The 26,422-nt window shown below is 46.5% G+C and overlaps 1 protein-coding gene across 1 annotated transcript in view; it reads right to left on the bottom strand.

Moving 5' to 3' along the window:
• ADAMTS9 (ADAM metallopeptidase with thrombospondin type 1 motif 9) overlaps positions 1-26,412 on the bottom strand; it is a 185,860-nt gene extending 159,448 nt beyond the window's left edge. The window contains exons 1-3 of the mRNA XM_004368663.1: positions 26,319-26,412; positions 25,336-25,736; positions 20,232-20,394 (exon numbers count right to left, since the gene is read on the bottom strand). Coding sequence (XP_004368720.1) covers positions 20,232-20,394; positions 25,336-25,736; positions 26,319-26,376 — 622 coding nt within the window. The 5' untranslated portion in view covers positions 26,377-26,412. The remainder of the gene's footprint in view (positions 1-20,231; positions 20,395-25,335; positions 25,737-26,318) is intronic.
• Between the last annotated feature and the right edge of the window lie 10 nt (positions 26,413-26,422).

Consider the following 26,422-nt stretch of genomic DNA (forward strand, 5'->3'; position numbering starts at 1 on the left):
TGGCATACTGTGCACGCTCAGACAGACCAAGCTAAGGACTCCAGCCCAGCTCCACTCTTCCCCAGGGCCCAGGCAGAGCCTGGCATACTGTGCACGCTCAGTGACTAACTGTGGGAGGGGGGGTCCCAAGAGACAGCTCCATCCCTGCTCCCGTGGAACTTCCAATCTAGACAACTAGCAGAGGCCCAGTGACAGTAAGAAGACGTAAGTCTGAGATGTAATTTGATGTAAATAAATCCTACAAACACGTCCGCCTCTCAGCTGGCTCTAGTAGCCGGTAACGCACAGGGAGCAAACAGTGAAGCCGATGGCAGAGCTCCGCCCTCTCTGCGCTTAGTCAGACCTAACAGGTGCATTAATGAGGAACATTCAGACAGGGGCTCAGCGGGAAGATGGACAAACAAGCACAACGTGACCAAAACAGGATAAAACAAAAAACCCAAAACAACCATAAAACCAGTGAACAATCCAATGATAAAGAGCAATGTGTTTCCAGAACCCGAGGGGAGAAGGAGACTCAGGAAGCTGCTCTGTATGTACAAAGCTCTAGTGTGTGACTAACAGCTCATCGTGGTTACATTATTTTTTAAAGGGGTCCTCAATTTGCTCACTTTAAACACAACCGTGAATCCCTGTCTGTTCACGAGGATCATGTGCCCAAACCCACCTCTCTCAACAAACTGTGAGCACTGCGAAACAAAAATAGCAATGGGTCCAGCACCGAGGACGGTAAACCAGTTGCCATTGAGGTCACCCTGACTCATGGTGGCCCACATGCGTCTGGCAGAACCATACTCCATAAGGTTTTCAATGGCTAATATTTGGGAAGCAGATCACCAGGCCTTTCTTCCAAGGCACCTCTGGGTGGACCCAAACCACCAAACTTGGTTACCAGCCAAGCGCATTAACTGTCTGCACCACCCAGTGGCTCCCCAATACTGGTGCGTACGCAGTGATCACAGTAAACGAATGCAAAGCGCAGCTGCTGAAGAGAGTTTTTGCTATTAAGACTACTTTCTGGCTGGCCATAACCGTCATGAACAATGTTCCTCTAAGACTGGTTCACGGAACATTAGTCCCATATTTCCAACAACAAATCAAGCAGGTTTGCAAAATGCTTTACACAGCACTCACATCTAGGGCTTTCTCAGTGCACATGGACACTCTGAAAGCTCCGAGAAGTTTTCCAGCAGAGACCAATTTACGTTTGTTTAACCATGCAATCGCCAAAGGTAGGGGGAACATGTATTGGAATCAAATCAAAGGCAACGGGTTTGGGTTTTTTTGCCCATTTAGGCAGGCCAGCTTAGGAGGCCTGGTGGTGCAGCGGTGGTTAAAGCACTCGGCTGCTAACCGAAAGGTCAGACGTTCAAACCCATGGGAGGAAGATGTGGCAGTCTGCTTCCGAAAAGATTTACAGCCTTGGAAAGTCTATGGGGCAGTTCTACTCGGTCCAATAGGGTCACTATCAGTCAGAACTGACTCAATGGCAATGTTTTTTTTTTTTGCCAGTTTAAGGGTCAGGTGATGGGGCCTGAAGGATCCCTGGAAATATGACAAGATGGAGAGGGGTGTATTGATGGTCTTTCCTCTCAGGAAGAGAAGGACTTGCCATTGGGGCAAAGAAACAAACACTTGGGCAGCTTCCTGGCATTCAGTGGATGGCGGTAGGTGCTGGGAGGCATTCTGACGGTCACCACATGTTAGGGATTGAATCGTGTCCCCCAGAAGATACACTGAGGCCCTAGTCCCCAGAACCTGAGAAGGAGACCTTGTTTGGATGCAGGATCCTTGAAGACATCATCAGTTAGTATGAGGTCGTCTGGAGTAGCGTGGCCCTAATCCAGTATTGGCGGTGTCCTCATAAAAGAGAACAGACACAGGGAGACCCCAGACATGTGGGTGGAGGTCAGCTGCAGCTGCGACCCAAGGGCCGCCTGGGACTACCAAAAGCTGAGAGAGATGAGAAAGGGTCCCCCAGAGTCTCTGGAGACAGTCCTTCCCTCACCACCCCACAGCTCCTTCGACTAAATACAATAATTGCATTGATGGTGATTATAATACAAAAAAAGAGAAACCAAACCCAATGCCCACGAGTCGATTCCGACTCATAGCATCCCTATAGGACAGAGTAGAACAGCCCTATAGGGTTTCCAAGGAGCAGCTGGTGGATTTGAACTGCTGACCCTTATGGTTAGCAGCTGAGTGCTTAACCACCGTGCCACCAGGGCTCCAGTAACTGTAATAACACCGGCTAACATCTGCTGAATGCTCACCTGTGTCAAGCACTCTACGTGGATTTAACGAGCGTGTTCTTCACGACAACCCTGTCTGGTAGGGGCCATAATTCCCAGTTCATAAGCAAGAAAATGGAGGGACACTTGAAATAGCATGAGAAAATATTTAAAGATTATCTATTTGAAGTAACACAAAATGCTAAATGTACCCTGGCCTATATTTTACAAAGGGACTTTTTCTGTTTGCTATTAATATCCTGCAAAATACACGTCGGGAAATGTTGTTCTGACCTCCCTCCCTCTCTCAGCAGTAAGAGGAGATGGCATTTCTGCCATGGTAGGTTGCCAGCTGCCCGCAGCCACACTGCACTCATCTGTCCACTTCACAGTCACCTCCTCTCAGCCCTCTCTGCCACACGGCTTGGGGGTCCTCAAGGCCAGCACTCTCCAACGGAAATAAAATGCTAGCCACACAGGGAATTAAAAATTTTCTAGTAGCCACAGTAAAAAACAAACAAAAAACACAAAAAGAAATAGGTGCAATTAATTTTAGCAATATATTGTCTTTAACTCAATATGTCAAAAATACCACCATTTCCACACATGGCCCTAGGTCAGTAGCCACATGGGATCACTGGCTTGTACGAGACAGCGAGCCCTGGTGGGGCATACAGCTAAGTGCTTGGCTACGAGCAGAAAGCTTGGCAGTTTCAATCCACCCAGAGGTGCCTCAGAAGAAAGGCCTGGCAATCTACTTCCAAAAGATCACAGCCATTGAAAACCTCAAGAAAAATCTCATGGAGGACAGTTCTACTCTGACATACATGGGGTTGTCATGAGTTGGAACTGACTTGATGGCAACTGGTTTGGTTTTTTTGATGAGATGGGGCGTTCTGGGCATTAGCTGTGTGATGAGTAGGTATACGAGACGGAGTGATGAGGCAGGTCAGAACCGGGCATCAGGAGTCAGACGGACCTGTGTTCAAACCCCAGCCTCTCAGCATTCAAGCTGTGTGATCCTGGGCAAGTCACTCAAGTCCTCAGCTCAATGGTAAAGTCAAGGTCCCAACGTGCAGGGCGGCTATAAAGACTTGTTACTGATGTTGAGTCGATTCTGACTGGTGTGACCCCACATGTGCAGAACAGAACTGTCCCATAAGGTTTTCAGGGCTTTTGTGCATGAAAGTGCGTGGGCTGATAGGAAGTGCTCTACAAACGTCTGGGCTTGAATCTGAGCCATACCAGTTGTGTGTGTTTCGGGGTAAGTTACTTAACCTCTCTGTGCCTCAGTTTCCTCATCTGTGAAATGGGGATATTAACAGCTCCTCCCTGACAGAGTGGCTGGGAGGACTAAACGACCTGGTTACATAAAGCATGTTGTTCTGAAGTGGAAACAGTGCCCGGCACCCAGCAGGAGCTGCAGAGGCGCTGGCTGTCGGGGGTTATCATCACTAGGAGGAAAGGGAGGGGACGGGCACTGTCTGAGGGGGCTGGAATGAAGGGGCTCCGGGCTTGCTGTGGTGACTGTGCCTGCTCTCTGACACTTCACTGGAGCTCGTGGGTGGCCCTGTGCTGGCTGAGACGCCTGCGGTGGTCTGGTATCACTGCCATATCAGAGGCTAAGAAGCAGTTGGGCTGGAGCTCTTACAAAGGCTTCTAGAGAACTCTGAGGGAGCATATCTCCCACATTCCTCTGATACACAAGTCTCCCAATTTACAGGCCACTGAGGACGGGTTTATGAACAGTGCCTGACACGGAAACCCACCCTCATTCTGATGTCCATGTTCCAATGGCCAGCGGAGCCAGTGGCCTCAGGGGCTTGTTGTACTCAGATCACAGGTGGGCCTTCACCCTCCTGAGCCACAGGCCACCTTCCCCCAGCACCTGGCAAAGCTTGGATGAGCTCAGTCTACTTATCTTTAAATCACAGTTTGCTGCTGTATACTCAGCTCTTGCTGTTATACACTGAGCTGTGTCCTGCAAAAAGATATGCTTGAAGTCCTAACCCCTAAGGCTGTGACCGTAACCCTGTTTGGAAATAGGAGTTTTATTATGTCATGAGGCCAGACTGGAGTAGGGTGGGTCCTACACCCAATCCCTTCTGGGTGGTGTCTTATAAAAAGGGAAGAGACAGGGACAGTCATACACGCAGGGGAAGACAGACAACGGGTGAGGGTCTGTCTACAAGCCAAAGAACGCCAAGGAACATTCGAAGCTCCAGAAAGTGGAAGATGAGGGGTCTTCCCTCAGGCCCACAGAGATCCTGGCCCTGCCGACGACGCCTGAATTTGGACTTTTAGCCTTCAGAACTGAGACGAAACATTTATTTAAAGCCACTTGCTTGTGGTGCTTTGTTTGGCAGTCCTTGGGAACTAAAACATCTACTGGGTCAACTCAGTGCCCTACAGAGACGAAAGCCTACTTCTCCCCAGATCTGGGACAACGTCCTCAATGACCACGGGTCTATCCTTAATTATCCTCACATTGAAAACAAACCCAACGGCACTCCTCTAACTCCACCTGAGTGTCACTGGAACATCCCCTTCCAGTCACCACCCACAGACAGCTTTTGCTGGTGTCACAGCCTGAAAAGCAGGCAGGACTGGGAAGGAAACCTGTGTCTGCGTTCCGACTTTGCCATTCTTCTGAGCTCTAAGATTATGAGTCACTTTGAAGTTCTGCGCCTTGATCCTCATATCCATAAAGAGAAGGACTGGAACAGAAGTTCTCTCTAACGCTCCTTCCAGTAGGAAAAATGCACAAGTTCTTATATTTTATAAGATAAAAGGAAGTAACGATAGAACAATGAAGTCACAGGATTCAAAAGGGGCAGAACCCACGGAGTCCCCTCTCTGGGCACTGACACTCTCAGTGAGGCTATCGGTGAAGTGACCCGGTAGCAGCGGGGTGGGCCAGGCAGAAGTGAGACAGAGTAACTGCAGAGCAGGGAGGCCGACACGGAAGAACTGAGCTTTAGCTGATGTTGCTATACTGAGAGAAGTACAGGGTATACGTGTCTCCAGAACACACTGGGAAATTCTATTTTAATCCTGCTATTTTCTGAAAACCACCTGGCTTCTCTCTAATCTCATTCGTACAATGAAATAGCATCAATGGGAGGACTAGGAAATTGGCCTGAAAGAAAAGAGAACCAGTGTATAATCAACACTACCTTTGGAAAACCCTTAAACTGTCCCCACAGCCCAGCATGGGAACTTGAGGGGATTCCTCTTTCAACCCAGAGCCTGGGCCCATACAGGGCTGAATCTCACGTTACTAAAGTCTCCTCTGCCTGTCTCACGGTCTTTCTGTCCCTTCTTCCTCTCCTCTGTACACACAAGCGCAAGGGAACACAGCTGCGTTCTTAGGTTTGCAGGGGCTCCTTCGTGACTGGTTTCACCATCAACCCAGAGAACACACCCCATCCTCAGGTGCACTGGCTTGGCATTGAAAGCGGTGTTTCTGGGCACCGATTAGAAATGACAACGTGCCTCTTCTGTAGGCACAGACCATGCCTTTAAACAAAAAGCCCTAAACAAGCGTTTCCCATCCCACCTCTGCACCTGTAGCTTGGACAAACTCCATGCTGTGCTGGTCACCATGCTTTCTTGCTGTGTGGTCCGAGGAGAGGGTGAAGCCTGCGGGCACACGTGTTTACAATACAATAAGGAAGCCCCATATGAAACAAGTGTCTGCAAATTGGGAGAATGAAAGAAACAGGCCGCAGGCTGGGAGAAAAATATCTGCAAATCGTCTATCGGATCAATGACTTATACCCAGAATATATAAAAAACTCTCAAAACCCAATAATAAGAAAGCAAATATTCTAATTTAAAAAAAAAAAAAAGAGCAGAAGATTTAAACAAACACTTCACCGAAGATACATGGATGACCAATGAGCACAGGGAAAGATGCTCAACAGTATTAGTCATCAGGGAAACGCAAATTAAAACCACAATGGGATACCTCTACACACCTATAGGAATGGCTTAAACAAACAACAATACCTAGTGTTGGTGACGACCCAGAGGAGCTGGAACTTTCATGCCCTCCTGGTGGGACTGCAAAATGATACAGACACTTTGGAAAACAGTCGACAGTTTATCATAAAGTTAAACATGCACTAACCATGTAACCCAGCAATTTCACTCCTACGCATTTAACCAAGAGATACGAAAATTTATGTTCACACAAAAACCTGTCTACAAATGTTTAAGGTGGCTTTAGCATAATTTCCAGAATCTGGAAAAAACCTAAATGCCCCTTGACTGGGTAATGGATAAACGAATTGTGGTATATCCACACAACAGAATATTACCAATGATAAAAAAGGATGTTGCTACAGGCATCAACAGAGACGAATCCCAGATGCACTATGCTTAGTGATTCTATGATATGGCATTCTGGATAAGGCCAAACTATAGGGACAGAAAGCAGATCAGTGGATTCCGGGAGCCGGGGTGGGGAGAGGGACTGACAACAAGGAGGCCCAGGAAGTGTTCTGTGTCTTGACTATGATGTCGGTGGCACCACTGTGTGCATTTGCCAAAACATACAGAACTGAACCCCAGAAATGATGAGTGTCACTGCATGTAAATTACACCTTAGTTTAAAAAAATGGGAAGAAAACATTAAGAAATATCACTGGAAAATAAACAGATTTACCAACTAAAATAAAGTCTTAGCAGAAACATTCTGAGGTCGATCACGTCGACTTGAACTTTCCAGCGTTCCACAGGCCAAGCACTGTCTCCCTACCCTAGTTGTGATCTCACAGGAGACGTGATGACCGATGCAAACAGAAACACTGGCCAACATCTGCCCGTCGTCTGCGTTTGCTCCTTCTCAAACTCCCCTGCCTGCCTCAGCACCAACCACGTCTTACGTTTACTCTTCACGATATTCAGAACACTTCACGTTTATTAAAGATTTTCAGTCGCACAGGGTATCTGTGCAGGAGTCTGTAAGCGGGCTTTGTTGTTGTTAGGTGCTGCCGAGTTAATTTCCACTCATATCGACCCCATGTGACAGCAGAACTGCCCCACAGGGTTTTCTAGGCTGGAGCCCTGGTGGCGTAGTGGTTAAGAGCTTGGCTGTTCAAACAAAAGGTTGGCAGTTCAAACCCACCAGCTGCTCCTTGGAAACTCTATGGGGTAATTCTGCTGTATCCTATAGGGTCGCCATGAGTCAGAATCAACTCAACGGCATCTAAAAACAGCAACAAATCTTTGCGGGAACAGACTGCCAGGTCTGTCTCCCACGAAGCTGCTGGATGGGTTCCAACAGCCAATCTTTCACTTAGCAGCTGAGCGCTTAACCGTCACACCACCAGGGCTCCTTAAACAGACTTTGGTCACCTATAAATAATGGCTACAATAATGACTCTGTAATAAACTGATTATCATATCGAACCCAACATTGGTGGATACAAGTTTCAGATTTTAAACCTCAATTGAATGATTTTTTAAAAAAGGACTTTATTAAGCGAGTGGGCTTATTCCCTCAAATAAAGAGAAATCCGACAATGTCTTACTTCAAAAAGACAGCCCACTCAAGTGAAGGGTCTGACCCGCCCTCAGATTAACCCCAAATACCTCTTGTCTTCATCAGCCTTAACACCTGACCCCAGCCCCTCTGCCGTTTCTTAGGTCCCTTCTTTAGAAAGAATGTGCATCTTAACTGGTCTCAGGTGTTCAGTGGGCAGGTAAACGAATGAGTAAGTATCTCAATCACCCTACTTAGCAGAGCGGGTTTCTGGAGCAAAGCGACATGATGGAACAAGGAACAGCAGTTTCTTTTTTTATTTTATGGTGGTCAAATACATACGTATAACATAAAAACTGCCGTTTTCACCATTTTTTAGTGTAAGATCCAATGGCATTAATTACAGTCACCATGTTGTGCAACCACCACCGCTATTGCGAAACTTCTTCATCACCCCAGACAGAAGGTCTGTACCCCTAAGTGCTGACATCCACCCATTCTCCCCTGACCTCAGCCCCGGGGGAACCACAGCGATCTGCGCACGAAAGGTGACCGTCGTGAAAACCCTATGGAGCAGTTCTACCCCGCACACATGGGGTCGCCAGGAGTCGGAACTGACTGGCAACTAACAGCAATTACAACGGTAATTCCATGATTAGCTTTTTGAGGAACTGCCAAACGGTTTGACAGGAAAGTATTTCATACATAAATGAGCCCTAATCTCAGATCTAAACCTGACTTGCCACTTTACAACCCCAGCTGCAAACTGCTCTTCTAGACTGCAGAGCACAGGTGGGTGAAAGCTGTGAACAGTGGAAGAGGCAGTCCAGGTCCATTCTGCAAAGCGAGGCTCTTTCCACTGGCAGGAGAGACACAAGGGCTATCGAGGTACTTCAGACAAAGGATCAAAAAATAACTTGGCCCACCGCCTCTTGTGTTCATCTGAATTACTCTGATACCAAACCAAACCATACCCACTGCCATCAAGTTGATTCTGACTCATAGCGACCTTACAGGGCAGAGTAGAACTGCCCCTTAGGTTTCCCAAGGCTGTAACCTTTACAGAAGCAGACTGCCACATCTTTCTCCCACAGAGCGGCTTTCATTTAGCAGCTGAGCGCTTAACTACTGCACCACCAGGGCTCTATAAGTTACTCTGATAAGAGATTCAATTCCCTCTTGGTTTTGTTGTTGGTACCTTCTCTGGCCCTGCTCTTTCCGGAGCTGGTTCAAATCACTGCAGCCCGACCTTATGAAAATAAAGATGAATTAAAGAGTAAAAAAGTGGAAGGAAACAAAGGTCATATGGATCAAAACTAAAACTAGAACAAAAATAGCATTTTTAACCACAACGATGACACCAAAATGCGAAGTTACTTGAGACAAAACCAACTGCAATGTGTGGACCTTGTTCAGACCACGATCTAAGCGAACGGAATGTAGAAAGGCATTTTGGGGATGATTACGGAAATTTTAACGTAGGTACTAATTACATGACCCAGAAGAATTATTGTTAATTTTGTTCATAATGATAAATGATATTACTGTTATGGAAAAAAATGTCCTTATTTTTCAGAGATGGGTACTGAACTGGTTAGAGATGAAGTGTCATGATAATTTGAGTTTGCTTTAAAATACTCCATCAAAAAGGTAAGCCAGAAGTAAACGTGGAAAAATGTCAGTAATTGTTAAATGTACGTAGATAATGTGTTCTTGGTGGTTCATTTTACTGTTGAGTCTACTTTTATGCATGTTTGACGATGTTCATAATAAAAAGTTTTCTGAGAAAGCAAGATGAAATGTAAAACAGAACAAAACGAATAAGGAAGAATGAGAGAATTCACCAAAAACACAATAATAAATTAATTTTTTAAAAAAGAATAAATGAAAGCAGAAATAGTTTCCCTCTTAGAAGTTTCTTTTTTACTACCTTTTAATGATCTAATTAAAGTATTCCTCTGACCAGGATCACAACAGAGGATCCTGGACAGAGCTGGAGAAGGATGTAGAACAAAACTCTTAACACAAAAAAAAGACCAGATTTATGGCCTGACAGAGACTAGAGAAACCCCGAGAGTATGGCCCCCGGACACCGTTTTAGCTCAGTGGTGAACTCACTCCCGAGGTTCACCGTTCAGCCAAGGATTGGACAGCCCCATAAAACAGAACGGGACTAATGAGGCACAGCAGTCCAGGGATGGGGACTGGAAGGCAGGAGGGGACAGGAAAGCTGGTGACAGGGAATCCAAGGTTGAGACGGACAGTGCTGACACGTAGCGGGGTTGTTAACCATTGTCATAGGGCAATATGTGTGCTAACTGTTTAATGAGAAACTATTTTGTTCTGTAAACCTTCATCTAAAGTACAAAAAAAAAATTATCTATGTGAGATCAAACTGACAACAGCAACTCAAAAGATTTGATGGGAAGCCTAGGGGACAGTGAGTTGAAGACAATGGTGATGGAATAATTTGAAAAAGGATAGAATAGCAGCACAACTGGAAGGACGTAATTAATGTCACTGAATCGTACATGTAGTAATTTTTGAAATGGTATATCTTTGGCTATGTACATTTTCACCAAGAAAAAAAAAAAGGTCCTCCAAGGTCGAGAAGGGAGAGTGTTGACATGTTGTGGGCTTGTTAACCAATGTCATCAAACAATATGTGTACTGACTGTTCAATGAGAAACAATTTGTTCTGTAAACCTTTACCTAAACTACAATGAAAAAAATTTAAAAAAATAAAATAAAGTATTGCACCATTAATACCAACGGCACCACAAGGAAGATAAAGCTGAGGAAATAAAAATTCAACTACTTGAAACTATAATTTTCTACTACTTCGCAAAGGACTTTAGAGGGCATTGCTTATACTGACTGTTGATTAGACGGGAAGTCGTTGAAGAATTTAAAAGACGAAAGGATGTAAAGACTGATTAAGAGGAGGGACAAAAGGGGTAAATGAGAGAAAACTGAGCCAAAACGGTAAACCACAGATGGGAGAAACAATATGTTTCAAAATCCAAAATCAGTTCCGGGTTGGAGGGCCAGCTGTCCCCCTGTGGACAAGTCCACTCTCTGTGAGGTCAGTTTCCTCATTTGTAAATTGGGAATAATCAGAGCTGCTCTCTTCCAGGGAGGCTTTGCGGAATTAAATGAAATCATCACAGAGAGTGCTTCTACATCACCCAGCACGTGGTACAGGCTCCTTAAATGTTGCCTGTTCTTATCTCCACAAGGCTGAAAGGCTGATGGGAAAGGGGCTGAGGATAAAAAAAGTGTGTGGTACAAGGGGAGGCAGGCTGGCTCCTGAAACGAGTCACAACGTAATTAGCCAGCAACCCCTGACCTCCGGGCCCGAGCAACATGAAGTCAGGGAAGCTCCGTCACTGCCCAGAACCGTCAAGCTGTCCCAGAACTGTTTACTTAAACCCTCCCTCAGAGTTCTGCTCTGTCTCTCACTCCATTTGGGCCCAAATGGCAGGGCAACTAATCTAATCAGCCCATCGATGCTAAATTATTAATGGGATCCCTGAGGTTAATTTGTAACAAGTGTATGCTCCAATAGGGGCCGGCTGGAGACACAAGGCCTTCATTTAAAAAGGGTCATGGTGGGAATTTCCGGCACCAGTCTGCTTTCCTCAAATCAAATCAAATTCAAGGCAAGTATTTTAAAAATCCAGCCAGCAAAAGCAATGCCTAAAAAACTCATTGCCATTGAGTTGATTCTGACTCACAGCGACCCTGTATGAATGGAACAGACTCAACGAAGGGACAGGCCAAGGTATCCCCAACTAGACAAGTACAAAGGGGTTGTGGTGAGAGGTATGTTTATCAGCTTTGAGACCGTGGGCAAGCCAACTTTGTGAACCTCTCTGTGCCTCAGTTTTCCATCTGCAAAATGGAGGTTGAGGTAAGAATTGAAGTATATAATTCAAGTAAAGCCCTTGAACAGTGTCCACCACATGATATGCACACAACAAATGTCAGCCATTATTAGCATCACTTAGGACTGGAAATTAGACAGAAATCAAAGAAGATGCTCTGAAAACGTAAGCAAAAAGGCTTTTCTAGATGGGTCTTCAGTGTACCTTAGCCCACAGCGTAGCACACTGGAGTCAGATCTGGGTTCAAGTCTCAGATGTCCTTCCTACCAGCTGTGTGACTTTGGGCAAGTTGCCCAACCCCTCTGAGCTGCAATTTTCTCAACTATAAAACAGAGATGATAGTATTTACTCCACAATGTTGATAACAGCTCATGTATGATAACGTCTATAAAGCGCTCAGCACCGTGACCTCTGTACGTAACAAGAGCCCGACAAATGTCGGCTTAATTATCACCTCGTATCTTCCAGCCTTTCTCATCACAGCCTTGACAGCCCACCTGACAAGTAACGCGAGATCCCAATGGGCTGACTGCAGAGTCCCCAGTGTCTAACGGAGAAATAAATAGTGGTAATCCCTGGGTCAGTCCAATAGTCATCTTCAGACATGAGGCAACTCAGCTGGTTGAGGAGCCTCAGTTTTGACCAGCTACGGGTTCCCCAAAGAAGCAGCCACAAGGCAGGACTTCTGTCTGTTATGGAGACTTATCTCCCAACAATGGATTTCAGGAGGCCATGAAAGACCTGTCAATCTCCAGTCCTAAGGGAACAGACCCTATGAGCACTTGGATGCTGGCCCCTGGTGATCAGTACCATGGGGACTAAATGACCACATGCCCCACCCCATTTCTTTTACCTGCATTTTCTGACTATACAACTATTACAGAGTCAGAGCAAAACAATTCTAATACGAGCATATAAAATAAAAAAGTAATGATTGCCTATAATCCTAGCAACCAAAAATAATCAGTTAACATTTTCAGGCATATTGCTTCAGCTTTTCCTTTACATACAAATGCACACCTACTCACGCTTTATTACCATTTTTAAATAAATGAGATCATACCCTACATACCAGCTCATCATCTGCTTTGTTCATTTAACATATATTTCCACGTTTGTTAACATAAAGCTGTCATTCTTTTTAACAGCTGCATAGGAATCCACTGTCCGCACGCCCCATTATTTATTTACCTGTCCTTCTACTGGAGTCCTGGTGGCGTAACGGTTAAGAGCTACGCCTGCTAACCAAAAAGGCTGGCAGTTCAAAGGCACACTGTCGGGCACTTGGCGGTTTCCAGACGGTTGCTGTAATGAGTGGCACCGCACTGAGTGCTCCTGCGAACACACCTCTGCACAACTGTCCACTTATTTCCTTACAAGGGGCACCGGAAGATCAGTGAGTGTGTAACTCTGAAATGCCTCAAGAAACAGACAACCGTTGTCCTCGCTGAGGGTGAGGGAGGAACGTTAGTGACAGAGAAAATCACTGTGTTTCAGTCGCAGGCAAACAAAACAGCCCTCTGCAGGCCTTCTCCCGTTTCTCTCACTCACCTACCAGGAAGCACCTCTATCTCACTGATAAGAATGGCCAAATCCTCTGGTACAAAATTCAGGGTCAAATAGAGAGCATCTGTCAGACCAAACGGGGGGGTTCATCTGGAAATGCAATGTGAGGGATCAGCAGGAAATGGCTTATAAAAGCAACAAACTCTCCAGCATGGCTCCCGTGGGTCTGCCGTTTGGGCCCCCCAGTGGGGGGCAGGTGGACAGGCAGTCAGCTAAGCCAGCTTGACTGGGGACCCTCACAGTCACTCGGGCACACCAGAGGAAGGAGAAGGTGCCCCCACCCCTCCTGAACCCTGAGGAACTTGCCAACAGGATGAAAAACACAAATAAATTCCAATACACTCAAGCGGCCAAAATGTATACACATAGTCACGACAATGACAGCAAAACAGAGACAATCCAGGAAGGGCAGCTGCTGGGCCAAGAGAAACTTGTGAGAAATAACATTTCAAAAGGCTGCACTGGGTACTGAGGAGAGCTGAGGGGCAGAAAGGACTCCCAGCCCTGCCACAGCTGGTGGGGTGACGTTGGGCAAGTCCAGTGAATCCTTGATGATCTGGCTACCAGGAGGCTCTAAGATTAAAACGTTTATGAGCTTTGTGACCTTGGGTAAGCCAACTTTGTGGACCTCTGTGCCACAGCTTTCCCATCTGCAAAATGGAGACTGAGGTGAGGATTGAAACTTACAGTCCAGGTAAAGCCCTTGGAACAGTGTCTGCCTCATGGTACCTACTCAACCAATGCTAGCCATTACTAGTATCATTTAGGGGCTGGAAGTTAGATGCCGGTCAAAGAAGATGCTCTGAAAACTTAAGTAAATAGGGTTTTCAAGATGACAGCTTTCATTTGTGTTTAAGGAACAATATTAGCTTTGGGCTTTGATGTTTTCAGTCTTTCTTTGCTTTGCTATGGTGTTTTATTTTTTATTTTAAAGATCTTATTATTTTTTTAGAAATATACCATCCATCGATTGTCTACCATCTGCTAAACACTGTGCAGGGAGCTTTCATTATTTCATACGCATTTAGTCCTGCTGGTAACCTTGGAAAGTATGTGCTATTTTCACTCCAGGCTCTAACACGTGCTTGAGGTCACATGATGAACTGGAATAAGAAGCGCTCCTGGTTTCATCCTCATGGCACAGAACAATTGCTGAATAAATATTTGATGGTTGAATGAGTAAATGCATGCAAGACGAATAAATGAAGTCTTACACCCCTTTCTAAACCCATAAAGCTTTCATTACATTAGATTCCTTCTGCACATGTATTTTTAATATAAACTATCTCAGAATCTTTTCTGAAAATTAGTCAGACAAATGTCAAGAATCAGAAATGAGCAGGAGTTATGTTCCATCTCCATGCAGCAGTATATGCTGCCCTGTCCTTCACAAACTCCCATAATCCAGCAACTAGATTACGCCTGGGTGTGACAAGGGTTACCACCTGTCCCAGACGGTCTTCCAGGGGCTCACTCCAGTGACTAGGCTTGTCTAAGTCTGAGGGGTTGGTGTTGAATATTTAGGGTACCACTCCCGGAAATAAGTAACTTAACATCCAGACACTTCAACTTCCTCATCTGTACAGAATTAAGGGATGAACTCTAGCTGACTGCTAAGGTTTCCTCCAGCTCAAATAGTCTATCATCCTATGAAAAGAGGACACAGAAAGGATTGATGTGGAAAGCCAGGTCCAGGACAATGCAAATGGCTAGACAGGAATGTTCACCAACTACTGCGGTCTGAAGTGGATCAAGCCTGCCATCAAGATGCATTGACACCACTGGCGATTGGAATGCAGAAGACGGAAACAAAGAAGAAGGAACAGTAGTTGGAAAACACGGCCTTGGTGATAGAAACGACGCTGAAGACCGCATGGCAGAATTTTTCAACACCAATCACCTATTCACTGGAAGTACGTTTTTGCAACAACATAAATGGTGACTATACATGTGGACCTCACCAGATGGAAAACACAGAAATAAAATTGACTACGTCTGTGGAAAGAGACAATGGAGAAGCTCAACGTCATCAGTCAGAACAAGGCCAGGGGCCGACTGTGGAACAGACCATAAATTGCTTATATGAGAGTTCAAGTTGAAGCTGAAGAAAATTACAACAAATCCCTAAGAGCCAAACTTCAACCTTGAGTATATCCCACCTGAATTTAGAGACCATCTCAAGAACAGATTTGATGCACCGAACACTATAATGTCTGAAGACCAGACACATCGTGGGATGACATCAAGAACATCGTACACGAAGAAAGAAAAGTGTAATTAAAAAGGCAGGAAAGAAAGAAAAGACCACAAAAGATATCAGAAGAGACACTGAAACTCACTCTTGAACACAGAGTAGCTAAAGCGAACAGAAGAAATGAAGTAAAGGAGCTCAACAGAAGATTTCAAAGGGCGGCTCAAGAACACAAAGTAAATTATTATGACAAAATGTGCAAAGACCTGGAGCTAGAAAACCAAAAGGGAAGAACATTTTCGGCATTTCTCAAGCTGAAAGAACTGAAGAAAATATTCAAGCCTCAAGCTGCAATAGTGAAGGATTACATGGGCAAAATATTTAACGATGCAGGAAGTACCAAAAGAATTTGGAAGAAACACACAGAGTCACTGTACCAAAAAGAATTGGTTGATGTTCAACCATTTCAGGAGGTAGCATATGATCAAGAACTGATAGTTCTGAGGGAAGAAGACCAAGCTGAAGGCACTGGCGAAAAACAAGGCTCCAGGAACTGACGGAATACCAACTGAGAAGTTTCAACAAATGGATGCAACCCTGGAAGTGCTCACTCATCTATGCCAATAAATTTGGAAGACAGCTAGCTATCTGGCCAACCAACAGAAAGAGATCCATATACATGCCCATTGTGAAGAAAGGTAATCCAACAGAATGAGGACCTTATCAAATAATATCATTAATATCACATGCAAGTAAAATGATGCTGAAGATAATTCAAAAAGAGTTGTAGTACTGCATCGACAGGGAAATGCCAGAAATTCAAGCTGGATTCAGAAGAGGAATGTGGAACAAGGGATATCATTGTAGATCTCAGATGGATCTTGCTGAAAGCAGAGAATACCATAAAGATGTTTATTTGTGTTTTATTGACTGTGCAAAGGCATTTGACTATGTGGATCATAACAAATTTATGGACAACATTTTCAAAGAATGGGAATTCCAGAATACTTAGTTGCCCTCATGCGGAACCTGTACATAGACCAAGCGGTAGTTGCTGGAACAGAACAAGGGGATGTTCCAGGAAAGGTGTGCATCAGGGCTGTATCCTTTCACCATACTTATTCAATCTGTATGCTGAGCAAATAATCTCAGAAGCTGGACTATATGAAGGAGAATACAGCTTTAAGACTGGAAAAAGACTCATTAACAACTTGTGATATGCAGATGACACAAACGTATTGGCTGAAAGTGAAGAGGATGTGAAGCACTTATTGATGAAAAACAAAGACTACAGCCTTCAGTATGCATTACACCCCAACATAAAGAAAATGGAAATCCGTACAACTGGCCCAATAAGCAATATCATGATAAATGGAGAAAATACTGAAGCTGTCAAGGATTTCATTTTACTTGGATCCACAATCAGTGCCCATGGAAGCAGCAGTTAAGAAATCAAACGATATATTGCACTGGGCATATCTGCTTCAAAAGACCTCTTTAAAGTGTTCAAAAGCAAAGATGTCACTTTGAGGACTAAGGTGTGCCTGCCCCAAACCATGGTATTTCAATCATACACGTGCAAAAGCTGGACAATGAATAAGGAAAACTGAAGAAAAACTGATGCCTTTGAATTATGGTGTTGGCAAAGAATATTGACTATACTATGAACTGCCAGAAGAAGAAACAAATCTGTCTTGGAAGAAGTACAGCCAGAATGCTTCTTAGAAGGGAGAATGGTGAGACTTCATCTTAAATGTACTTTGGACGTGTTATCAGGAAGGACCAGTCCCCGGAGAAGGACATCATGCTTGGTAAAGTAGAGGGTCAGTGAAAAAGAGGAAGACCCCCAATGAGATGGATTGACACAGTGACTGCAGTAATGGGCTCAAACATAGCAACAATCGTGAGGACGGCACATGACTGGGCAGTGTTTTGTTCTGTTGTACACAGAGTCGCTAGAATTGGAAGTGATTCGACAGCACCTAACAACAACAACAGTGATGAACAGTGGCTGTTGCCTTAAACGCAGCCATAGCAGTGACTCTCAAACTTAGCTGAACATCACAATCACGGTTAAACCACTGCTAGCTCCATTCTATTTGCCCGGGAGTGGTTTTTGTTTGTTTTGTTTTTAAGAATCTGCATTTGTATGAAGCTCCCAGGGTACTTCTAAGACTGACTCTTGGCTACCAACCATTGCTCTGGGGGGAAATCACTGAAACTGAATGGCCTGATATTGGCACACAGCCCTTTTCATCATCTCTGGCAAAAGGGACTACTCCCACCCCCACCTATGTTCACTCCCTGTGCAAAGGCTACCTGGTTTCAGAGGTTTCCGTGACCTGCTGGTCCGTCCCTCTAATAGCTGCTGGTGAATTGTGCCATATTCCAAAGTTCTTTCCAACTATTCTGAGCCTCCTGCCTCTGAATTCAAAGAAGGGGTGTAGAAGCAGCTGGAAGAGAGAAACCAGAGTGGCAAATTCCAGCAGCAACCTTTGGAAGGGCCAGTCAACACTGCTGGGCTCCTGACTCATTACACAGCGTGAAGGAAGGGCATGCCGTAGTGATCAGTGGCAAGCAAAAACCAGAAGAAAAACTAAAAAAATGGCCCTGGGATTTGGAAGGTGATACTCAAAGACCCCCCAATATCAATAATGACTAGAACCCAAATTAGGTTTTTTTGAAAAATCAAGTCATCTTTCATTGTCTTCAACTCTTACCTCTTTAGTATTCTCTTGCTTGCGTTTTTAACAGGACTTGATCATACTTGTCCTCTAATGCAAAATCATATGTCCAAAGATTTGGGTACTTAATTTTAAAAGATGAGCCTTGAGAACGTTTTGAATGACAGTATTAAGATCTCTCTCTGTCTCTCTCTCATACACATGTGCTTCACGTGTGCACAGAGAAAACAGATCATGGAATAAGACAGACAAACGTGGGTTGGAGTCGTGGACTAGCTGTGAGATCTTGGGGAAGTTACTTCATCACCGTAAGCCTTAGCTTCTTTATCATGTATGAGGGAGATAAGGATGGTACCCATCTCGCAGGTTGGTAAGATTAAATGAAGAAGTGTAGGTGACATTCTTCGCACAATGCCAATACAGAATAAGACTGTAACAGTTTCTTAAATGTTGGCTTGGAGACACTGCAAGGCAGAAGAATGTCACAAAACCCTACTGTTCAACTAACTGATTGAGGAAAATATTATTTGAGTATCTTTTAAACATATATTAATAAGATGAAAGGGGAGGAATCACATATTTCCTATCACTATATATATATTTATACACATGCATAAAATACGCACTTGTTATTTGGGAAGTCAAGAAGTAAAGGTTAATGGTCTCACTAACATGGTAAAACATGTGATAACATGTCTTGTCCATTAAACTTGCTGGTGGCTGGCAGTCTTTATACTGTAGAATCTGCTGGGATAACTGTCCCTCAACACACTCCCTCCTGAAGACAAACCATCATTTGGGAACCATTTTAGGAAACCTCCTGTTGGTCCAGAAATTTGGTCTTGTTTGAAGATACCAGAACCACCCAAGAAGCTATTTAATTTGGGGAAGCAATTTTAAAAAAAGAACAATATGGAGAAGAATAAAGTTTTAGAAACTAGAAGTTCAAAAATATTTTTTTTAAAGACAGTATTTTAACAAACGTGCTAAGAGACAGGACCAAACTGAGTGACAGTCTCCACTGATAAGGTCACCAGTTAGAAAGAAGCAGACTTCCAGACAGTGAAGGGTCACGGCAAGACAGACTGAGAAACAGACGCGCAAAAGCTTCCCAAGGTCGCCAGAATGACAGAGCCTCCACAGAGGCCGAACATATTCTCAAAAAGCCTCAAAGAATCTGCTCAGGATGGACAAAAACCTACTGGTGAACACGTAAGAATCTGCCTGAACATCTAGAGTGCAACCTGCAGGTCGGTCCCTGTATTTACCGAAGCCACAGCCCTTGCTAACAATATGTACTGACATTGATAGGAAATTTCCAACAAATACATAGACGTTTTTGTGAGTTTCATTTGTAAGACTTCTTTGTAACCCTGTATGATTACAAAAACCAAAAATCCAAAACAAACAGAAGACATGAATACACCAAGAGAAAGCAAGCAACCGCTGACTGAAGATACTGTTATAACAGCCCGGAGACCTGACTCAAGCTTAACCACGGGTGGATTATGCAATAGGCAAGGTAAGCATGTCACTTACCTTGCTTACCAGGTCACCTGCAGTGAACAATTTGACATTTTCTCACCACATCGAAGATTCTGCTTCTAGATATGGCTGGCATCTGTCTCTCTCCCAACCCCACAGCACCTTCCTACAGAATCAAAGCCTCTTTTCAAATTTACAATCCCTGAAAGGGGTGGATGACCCAGTAAGCAAGGTAAGCACAGGCTTATTTGTGCTTACTAATCTGTAGTGAACAATTTCACATGGTTTTCATCACATCGAAGATGTGAAAATTGTTCACTGCAGATGATGTGGTAAGCACAGTAAGCACCATGCTTACCTTTCCTGTTTGATAATCTGCCCCTGAGCTTAATCTAAAACATCAGCAGCTTCAACAAAAGAGGCAGCTCTGCCCATGGTGTGCTTAGAGCCACTGCTTTTGGAGTTCAAATTCTAGCTCTGTCACTTAACAGCTGTGTAGCCTTGGATAAATTACTGAACCTCTTCAGCTTCCGCATCTGTACAAAGGGGGTATGTATACCTACCTCACACGAAGATTCAATAAAGTACAAAGTACATAGTATTGCTTTGTAGCCTGCAAAAGAGCTACATCTTTGCAGTAAGACAAACGACCCGTCTGATGGAGCTGGGATCTCTGCCTAAGCAAGGAGCAAATACCTGAGGTGTCGCACGCATGCCTTCCTGTTGAGGGTTCTCTCTGGGGGGAGCTGCGCCTATAAATAATGTGGGGTTTGTTTTGTTCCTCTTCATCCTCTTGTTCATCAATGGACAGCAGTGGTTCAATAAAATAATCCCCATCATGTGACCGGAATGTGCCCAGCTGCAAATGGAGAGAGATGAGAGGTTGATTTACTATAGCTCAGCAACTGGAAGGGAAAAGACAATGGGACAGGGCCGAGGAGAGACGGTGCCCTTAGATCCAGCCACTTTCTCACAAGGGGTGCTTAAACCGAAAATGCCGTGACACAATGCGGGAAGCAGCTTAGTTTATCCTCTGCCTGATAATGACCTCCTCCTTGATCTCACTCTAGTTGACTGTACCTGCTATCCGAATCCATCTCTGAGAAATACTTCCTTGGTGCTCCAGTTCTAACCACGTGAATTCCTACAGGCTGTTGAAAGAGCGTGTTTCTGCATGTTAAGACAGCTTGGAAACTTGGAGCAGTGTGAGCTCTAAAGAGAAAAGCTGGCCGCTAGATGTCTTCTCTTTGATTCAAATTCAGGAAGCATATGCTGACCACAATACACTCCAGGTGGTGCCACCTCCAACACTGGCACACGGTCAGCTCATCACCCTTCCCTTTGCAGCAGGGAAGTGATACTGTCCACGGCTGTGAAAGCAGACAGCCCTAGGGCCCAGTTGTAGCACCACCATCTGCTCACCCACCTTGAGCTTTAACCACTTTGCACCTCAGCTGCCTCATATATCCACGGGGGATAAAACACTGCAAAGGGTTATTGTGTGGATTAAATGAGATAATGCGTGGAAAGTGCTTAGCGAAGTGCCCGGTACCTATCAGGGGCTTGAAAGACATTAGTGGGTTTTGGTGTTATAAGTGGGAAAAGTGGCTGGGTCTAACAGACTAATTAATCATTAGCTATAGCGCGTGGAGGGCATCGTGTGGGAGCTGCCCCCTGCCAGTTCCTATCTCTGCCTCTAACTACCAGGATGTAATTTGGGAAGTAACTCTTTCTCCTTCCCTCCACATATCTCCACAAGCTTTGCAAATGATAAACGACACCTCAAGGCGGAACCACTCAAACCAAACATTGTAAGAACAGAGAAAAGTTCTCCATGCCATGTTGGGTGGGCAATGCTTAAGGGGAGAAAAAAGTTCTTCTCTCTTCTCCATTGCACCTTTTCCACACAGTGGGAAAAGATCAGACGCCTTCTATCTGCCCCTGAGCACAAGGGAAATGACTGTCCTTGAATGTCAGTGACAACATCCGCATCATCCAGGAGCTTGTTAGAAATTCAAATAATGCAGCTTCACCCCAAATTTACCAGCTGCTATTGAGTCTCTTCCCACTCATGACGACCCTACGTGTGTCAGAGTAGAACTGTGCTCTACAGAGGTGTCAATGGCTGATTTTTCGGAAGTACATTGCTAGGTCTTTCTTCCGAGGTGCCTCTGGGTGAACTTGAATTTCCAGCCTTTCAGTGAGCAGCTGAGCATGTTAGCCCCTGAACCATCGCACCTACCGAACCAAAATATCGGGGGTGGCGCCCTCAGGGGTGTTCTTTGCCTGATGAAGTCTAAGAAGCACTTGGCTAATGTCACGACTGCCTGGGAAGTTTTTAAAAAATACTCAGATTTGGGGATACCACCCCATACCCACAGATTCAGACATTCTAGGGAGTAGGGTTTGGAGTCTGTATTTTAAAAACTCTCCTCATGAACCACTGGTTTAAGGAAAGGACGACACCGGTGTAGTCATACTAGGAGACAGAGTAACTGGTTACCAGAGAAAAGAGCTTTAACAAGTTTGCTCTCCCCCGGGGACCTCCGCCTATTTGCAGCATACATCTCTGGTGTTCTCCGAGCACTAAGCTGCAAGCAGGCTGCGGTGTGCGAAACCAACAGAGACAGACCAGAAATACTGGGAAAGGGCCTGGCAGCTCATCTGGTGGAGACGTGGCACCTCTGACTGGTAAATGGGGAAACTGAGGTCCCAAAGAAGAAAGTGACTTGTGCAAAGTTCCCCTTCGGTGGTGCAGAAGCAGCTCGATGGCGCCAGTACCAAGCCTGGAGTTCAGGTACCCGGTGTTAGTCCAGTGTCTTTTAAAAAAGAACCACGGAGTTCTCTTTCGGAGCACAGCCCCAGCCTCCGGCCTGTGGTTAAGAGCATGCACAGGTCAGAAAGACGAGGCTGGAACCCCAACTCTGCCACTTACTACCCTGAACAAGTCTCAAACTCTCAAAGCCTAGGTGTCCTCATCTGTAAAACGGGGATCACAAAGTGCTCACCTCACTGGGTTATTGTGAGGACTTGAGTGATCATGTGAGTGTAAAGCACTTACTACAGCGTCAGGCACAGCATAAGAACTCAACAAACGGAATCGGTGTGACACCAGATTAACTTTGTCGTCGACTCACCAATGAGTTGCTGGGCCCAAGACTTCTCCTTTCTTGGTTAAAGGGACCATTTACTCAAAGGGCTGTACTGAACACCCACAATATACAAAACTACCATGTGGGCAGGAAATGAATGGATGCGAAGATGACAGTGAATTCAGGGAAAGGGCCTAAAACAGATCGTCTGGAATACAGGATTTGTGCAGCAAAGACCGAGAGAGGAGAATGGACATGTGTATGTGAGTGGAGTGAGAGGGTGCATTGTAAACGGTCTTAGGTGACAGGCAGAGGAGTTTATGTTTGTTCACATGGCAAACGGGAGCTGTGCAAAGTAGTCAACAGACTACCATGCGCTCTAGTCACCAACAGTCTGCTAGTAGCGTGTGGCATGGACTGGGGAGAAAAGACTCCAGGAGAAGCAGCCAGATGAAAACAGTTCTTGGCATCAGTCCTATGAGAGAGAAAGAAGCAAAGAAGGCTAGATTTAGGGCAGTGATGTTAGGGAGAGGTGATTATGACATTTGAGATGGAATTCAAACAACCTGATACAGAACTAGCGGTGCTGGCGTTGGTGGTGGGGGGGGGGGTGTTGACATGGCCCACTCTGAGGAGTGAAAGGTTTCCTGCTACAGAAATGGTAAGGGAAAGTTTTGGGAGGAAAGATAAATTCTACAAGGAAGACAAAGGGACGGGAGTTTTGGAGCTCGATTCATGGCTAAGGATACAAACAGCCAGCGAACAATGCTTTAATATATATGCCAAACCTTCTCCCCCCGCCCCCCAAAAGAGGCAGATTGCACATTAAATGCATTGTAGATCGAGTTATTAATGTCCGAGCGGTTGTTTCCGAAGCCCTGCCCTCCGTTGCCACGAGACCACGTGCGCGTTACCATCTAAAAATCGCCAATAGAAATTAAGCTCCTGAGCAGCAAAATATTAATACAACTGCCGGGGCCACTAGGATTCAGCGGGCTGTGGAGGCGGGGAGGGAGGAGGAGTAAAGACTGTTTATAAACTTGACGTACAAGCACAGCTCTATCCGTAAGGTGCTGGAATTGGGGGTTACTCTCTTGGCATCCGGGGCTCTCTGATGGACGAGTTTAGGCACCCGACTTCTGCCTACCGGCCCATAACCTTCCAAAGAATGGAAGGAATTCCTGCGCTCTGGCCCTAGGTCTCGGGGCAGGGATGACTCACAGCAGCACCCCCTCCCCCTTCGCCAAACTGCCGTCTCCGCCCACCCCCAATCTCAACAACGCGCTCAGAGCGCCGCGGCTGCCACCGCTTAGCTGGGGGCTAAAAGGGCTTACCCCCTCCCACATATCTCAGCAGGCTAGACCTGCCCTCGTCCAGCCTTCAAGCTCGCCTCGCTCTCCAGCCGACCCCTCGGTGGCACAGCGGAGATGGACGCGGCATCCAGACAAGAAACTCTAGACCCTCGAATGGCAGCGCACACAGCTGAGCGCCCTGGGTAAGTAGCCAAACCACTACTTGGCAGAGATGACGGGAGGCGTGTGGGCGCTCAGAGGAAGGTAAACGCACCACTCGGGAGCACAGTTAGACCCCGGTGCGCGTACAGCGCCGTGCGTCGGCAGAGCCTGGCCCTGTAAAGTTTCTGCGTCATATGCGCGTTGCTGCAACGCGCGTCGCTTGGGAAAGTCAAGGACCACCCTCACACGAGCCAGCACCTTACAAGCGGGTGCTGAAATGTCATGGGAAGAAGGGACGGATGCCCTGTAAGACCTACTGGTGGGCAAGAGGCAGGGGAGAAAGCAGGAGGCCACAGTACCAGCTCGGATCCCCTGCTAAGTGTTTGGCAGGGCCGGGAGGTGGCCGCCCCGCCCTCTCGCCTCCCTCGCTGGGGAAATATGCGCCGCAGGCTCCCCCTCCCGGCTCTCTGGAACGCCATGGGTGGCGGAAACCCCAGGAAAACCGGTCACGTCCGGGCAGCCTCCCCCAATTCCACCTTCTCTGGGTCACCCCGCCAGCAGGGTGCAGAGTCGCACTGCGCCGCGCCCCCACCCCCGCTTCCACCTTAATGCAATTCGTCCGGGGCAGGCTCCGCCCTCTCCCCGCCCCCAGAGCCTGCGGCCCGCCCTTCCGTTCCCGGACGGGACCAGCTCCTTGTCAATCCTGTTCAGCCTCAGGGCTCCTGGCGCGTGAAAAAAGGCCCCAAGAGAACACGGGGACTCTAGATTACGCACCGCCCTCCACAACAACACGAGGAACTCCCCGTACCCTGGGCCGGGGATCCTCAGCCCACACTCCTGACTCAAAAAGCTAATAAGGAGTCAGGTCAACCCTGCGCTCAACTGCTCCGCTCCCGGGCGGCCAAGTTTGCTGCAAGGAACGGCAACTCTAGCAACTTTCTCAGAGTTAGGAAACCGACTCCCGGCCGCCTCGCAGCGTTGGGCAATGCGCAGCTGAGCCGAGTTGGGAGAACCCCCTGGGGGCTGATGCCTGCGCTCCTTGCGAGTATAAGCGCACGCACACAGCTGACCACCCAAACCCGGGGACGCGAACGAGTTTTGCGCTGTTATTTAACGCCGGAGTGGAGCCTGGGAGCAGCGAGAGTCTCCAGCCTAGAGAGCAATTAAGTCTTCAAGGAGCGGATGCTTCTGAAGGGCGAGGAGGCGGAAGAGAGGGGAGAGGAGGGGCCGGAGAAGGGGCGCGCGCCCACTTACCATTCCCGAGCAGAGGCTGATGACCGCAGTGTGCTCGGACTTGGTATTGACATGGCCTTTGTAGAAACAGTGCTTGAGTTCTGCTTCCTCCTCGGAATAAAACTTGGTCTGGTTCACCCCGGGCGCCCCGAGGAGGGTGACGGTGAACAGCGGAGCGATAAATCCGGCATGAGCGGTGAGATTAAATAGAAATTGCTGGCCGAAGGCGGAGAGGCGGTAATGCGCCCGGGAGGAGGTGGAGGAGGAAGAGGAGGAGGAGAAGGCAGGCCAGGGGTCAGAGGCAGAGTTAACGCTCCGTCGCCTTCTTTTGAAGTGCACGTTCGTGGGAAAGGGTTCTCCGAGAGCGTTCACTCGAATGGGAGACGCGATTTCATACTCGCTCAGGGTCTCTAATAATTTCACTGCAGACAGAAGCATAGGTACATGAACCAATACAGTTTCCCGCAAATTTTGACTTAAAAGTGTGGAGGGGTTGCCCTGATTTACTATCCAGAATTTTCTGCCCATTCAAGTCAGCTCCTTGACCCTCATTCGGTGGACAAATACTTACTGAGCATCTATTATGCTCCAGTAACAACAGGAACTGTGCTAGGCGCCGAGGAGACACCATTCAGAGTCAGACAATGAACAAGTCAAAATACATAATTTCAGTTCCTGATAAATACGCATAATAAAATAAAACATGCCGCTATCCGGTGCCTTCAGGTTACTAAGTAACGTTGGTTTGGGGCATGGGGGTGGGGAAGGGAAAGATCAGGCTAAAGCCGAGGGGGGAGGGAGTGACTGAGTTCGTTCCAGTGTCTCTTCCTAGCAATTGGCTGGGAATGACCCAAAGGAGAGAGAGACTGCAAAGCGGGAGATAATTCTTTCGAGGAAAAGGGGAAAGAGAGGGGGGCCTTCGCTGCGGGGTGCCCCCGCCCGGGCGAGGAGGGCGGGGGGCGGCGACGGTGGCGGTGGGGTCCCGGGGTCCAGAGCCTTGTTACCTTGCCTCGGGTGCAGCCTGTCCTTGCGCACGGCCGCCTCGGCGTCTGGGCTCCGCATCTCGGCCAGGTCTCGCACCAGGAGCGTTAGCAGTGTGGCCCAAGAT

This window comes from Trichechus manatus, unplaced genomic scaffold (genome assembly GCF_000243295.1).
Source record: "Trichechus manatus latirostris isolate Lorelei unplaced genomic scaffold, TriManLat1.0 scaffold00001, whole genome shotgun sequence".
Lineage (NCBI taxonomy): Eukaryota > Metazoa > Chordata > Mammalia > Sirenia > Trichechidae > Trichechus > Trichechus manatus.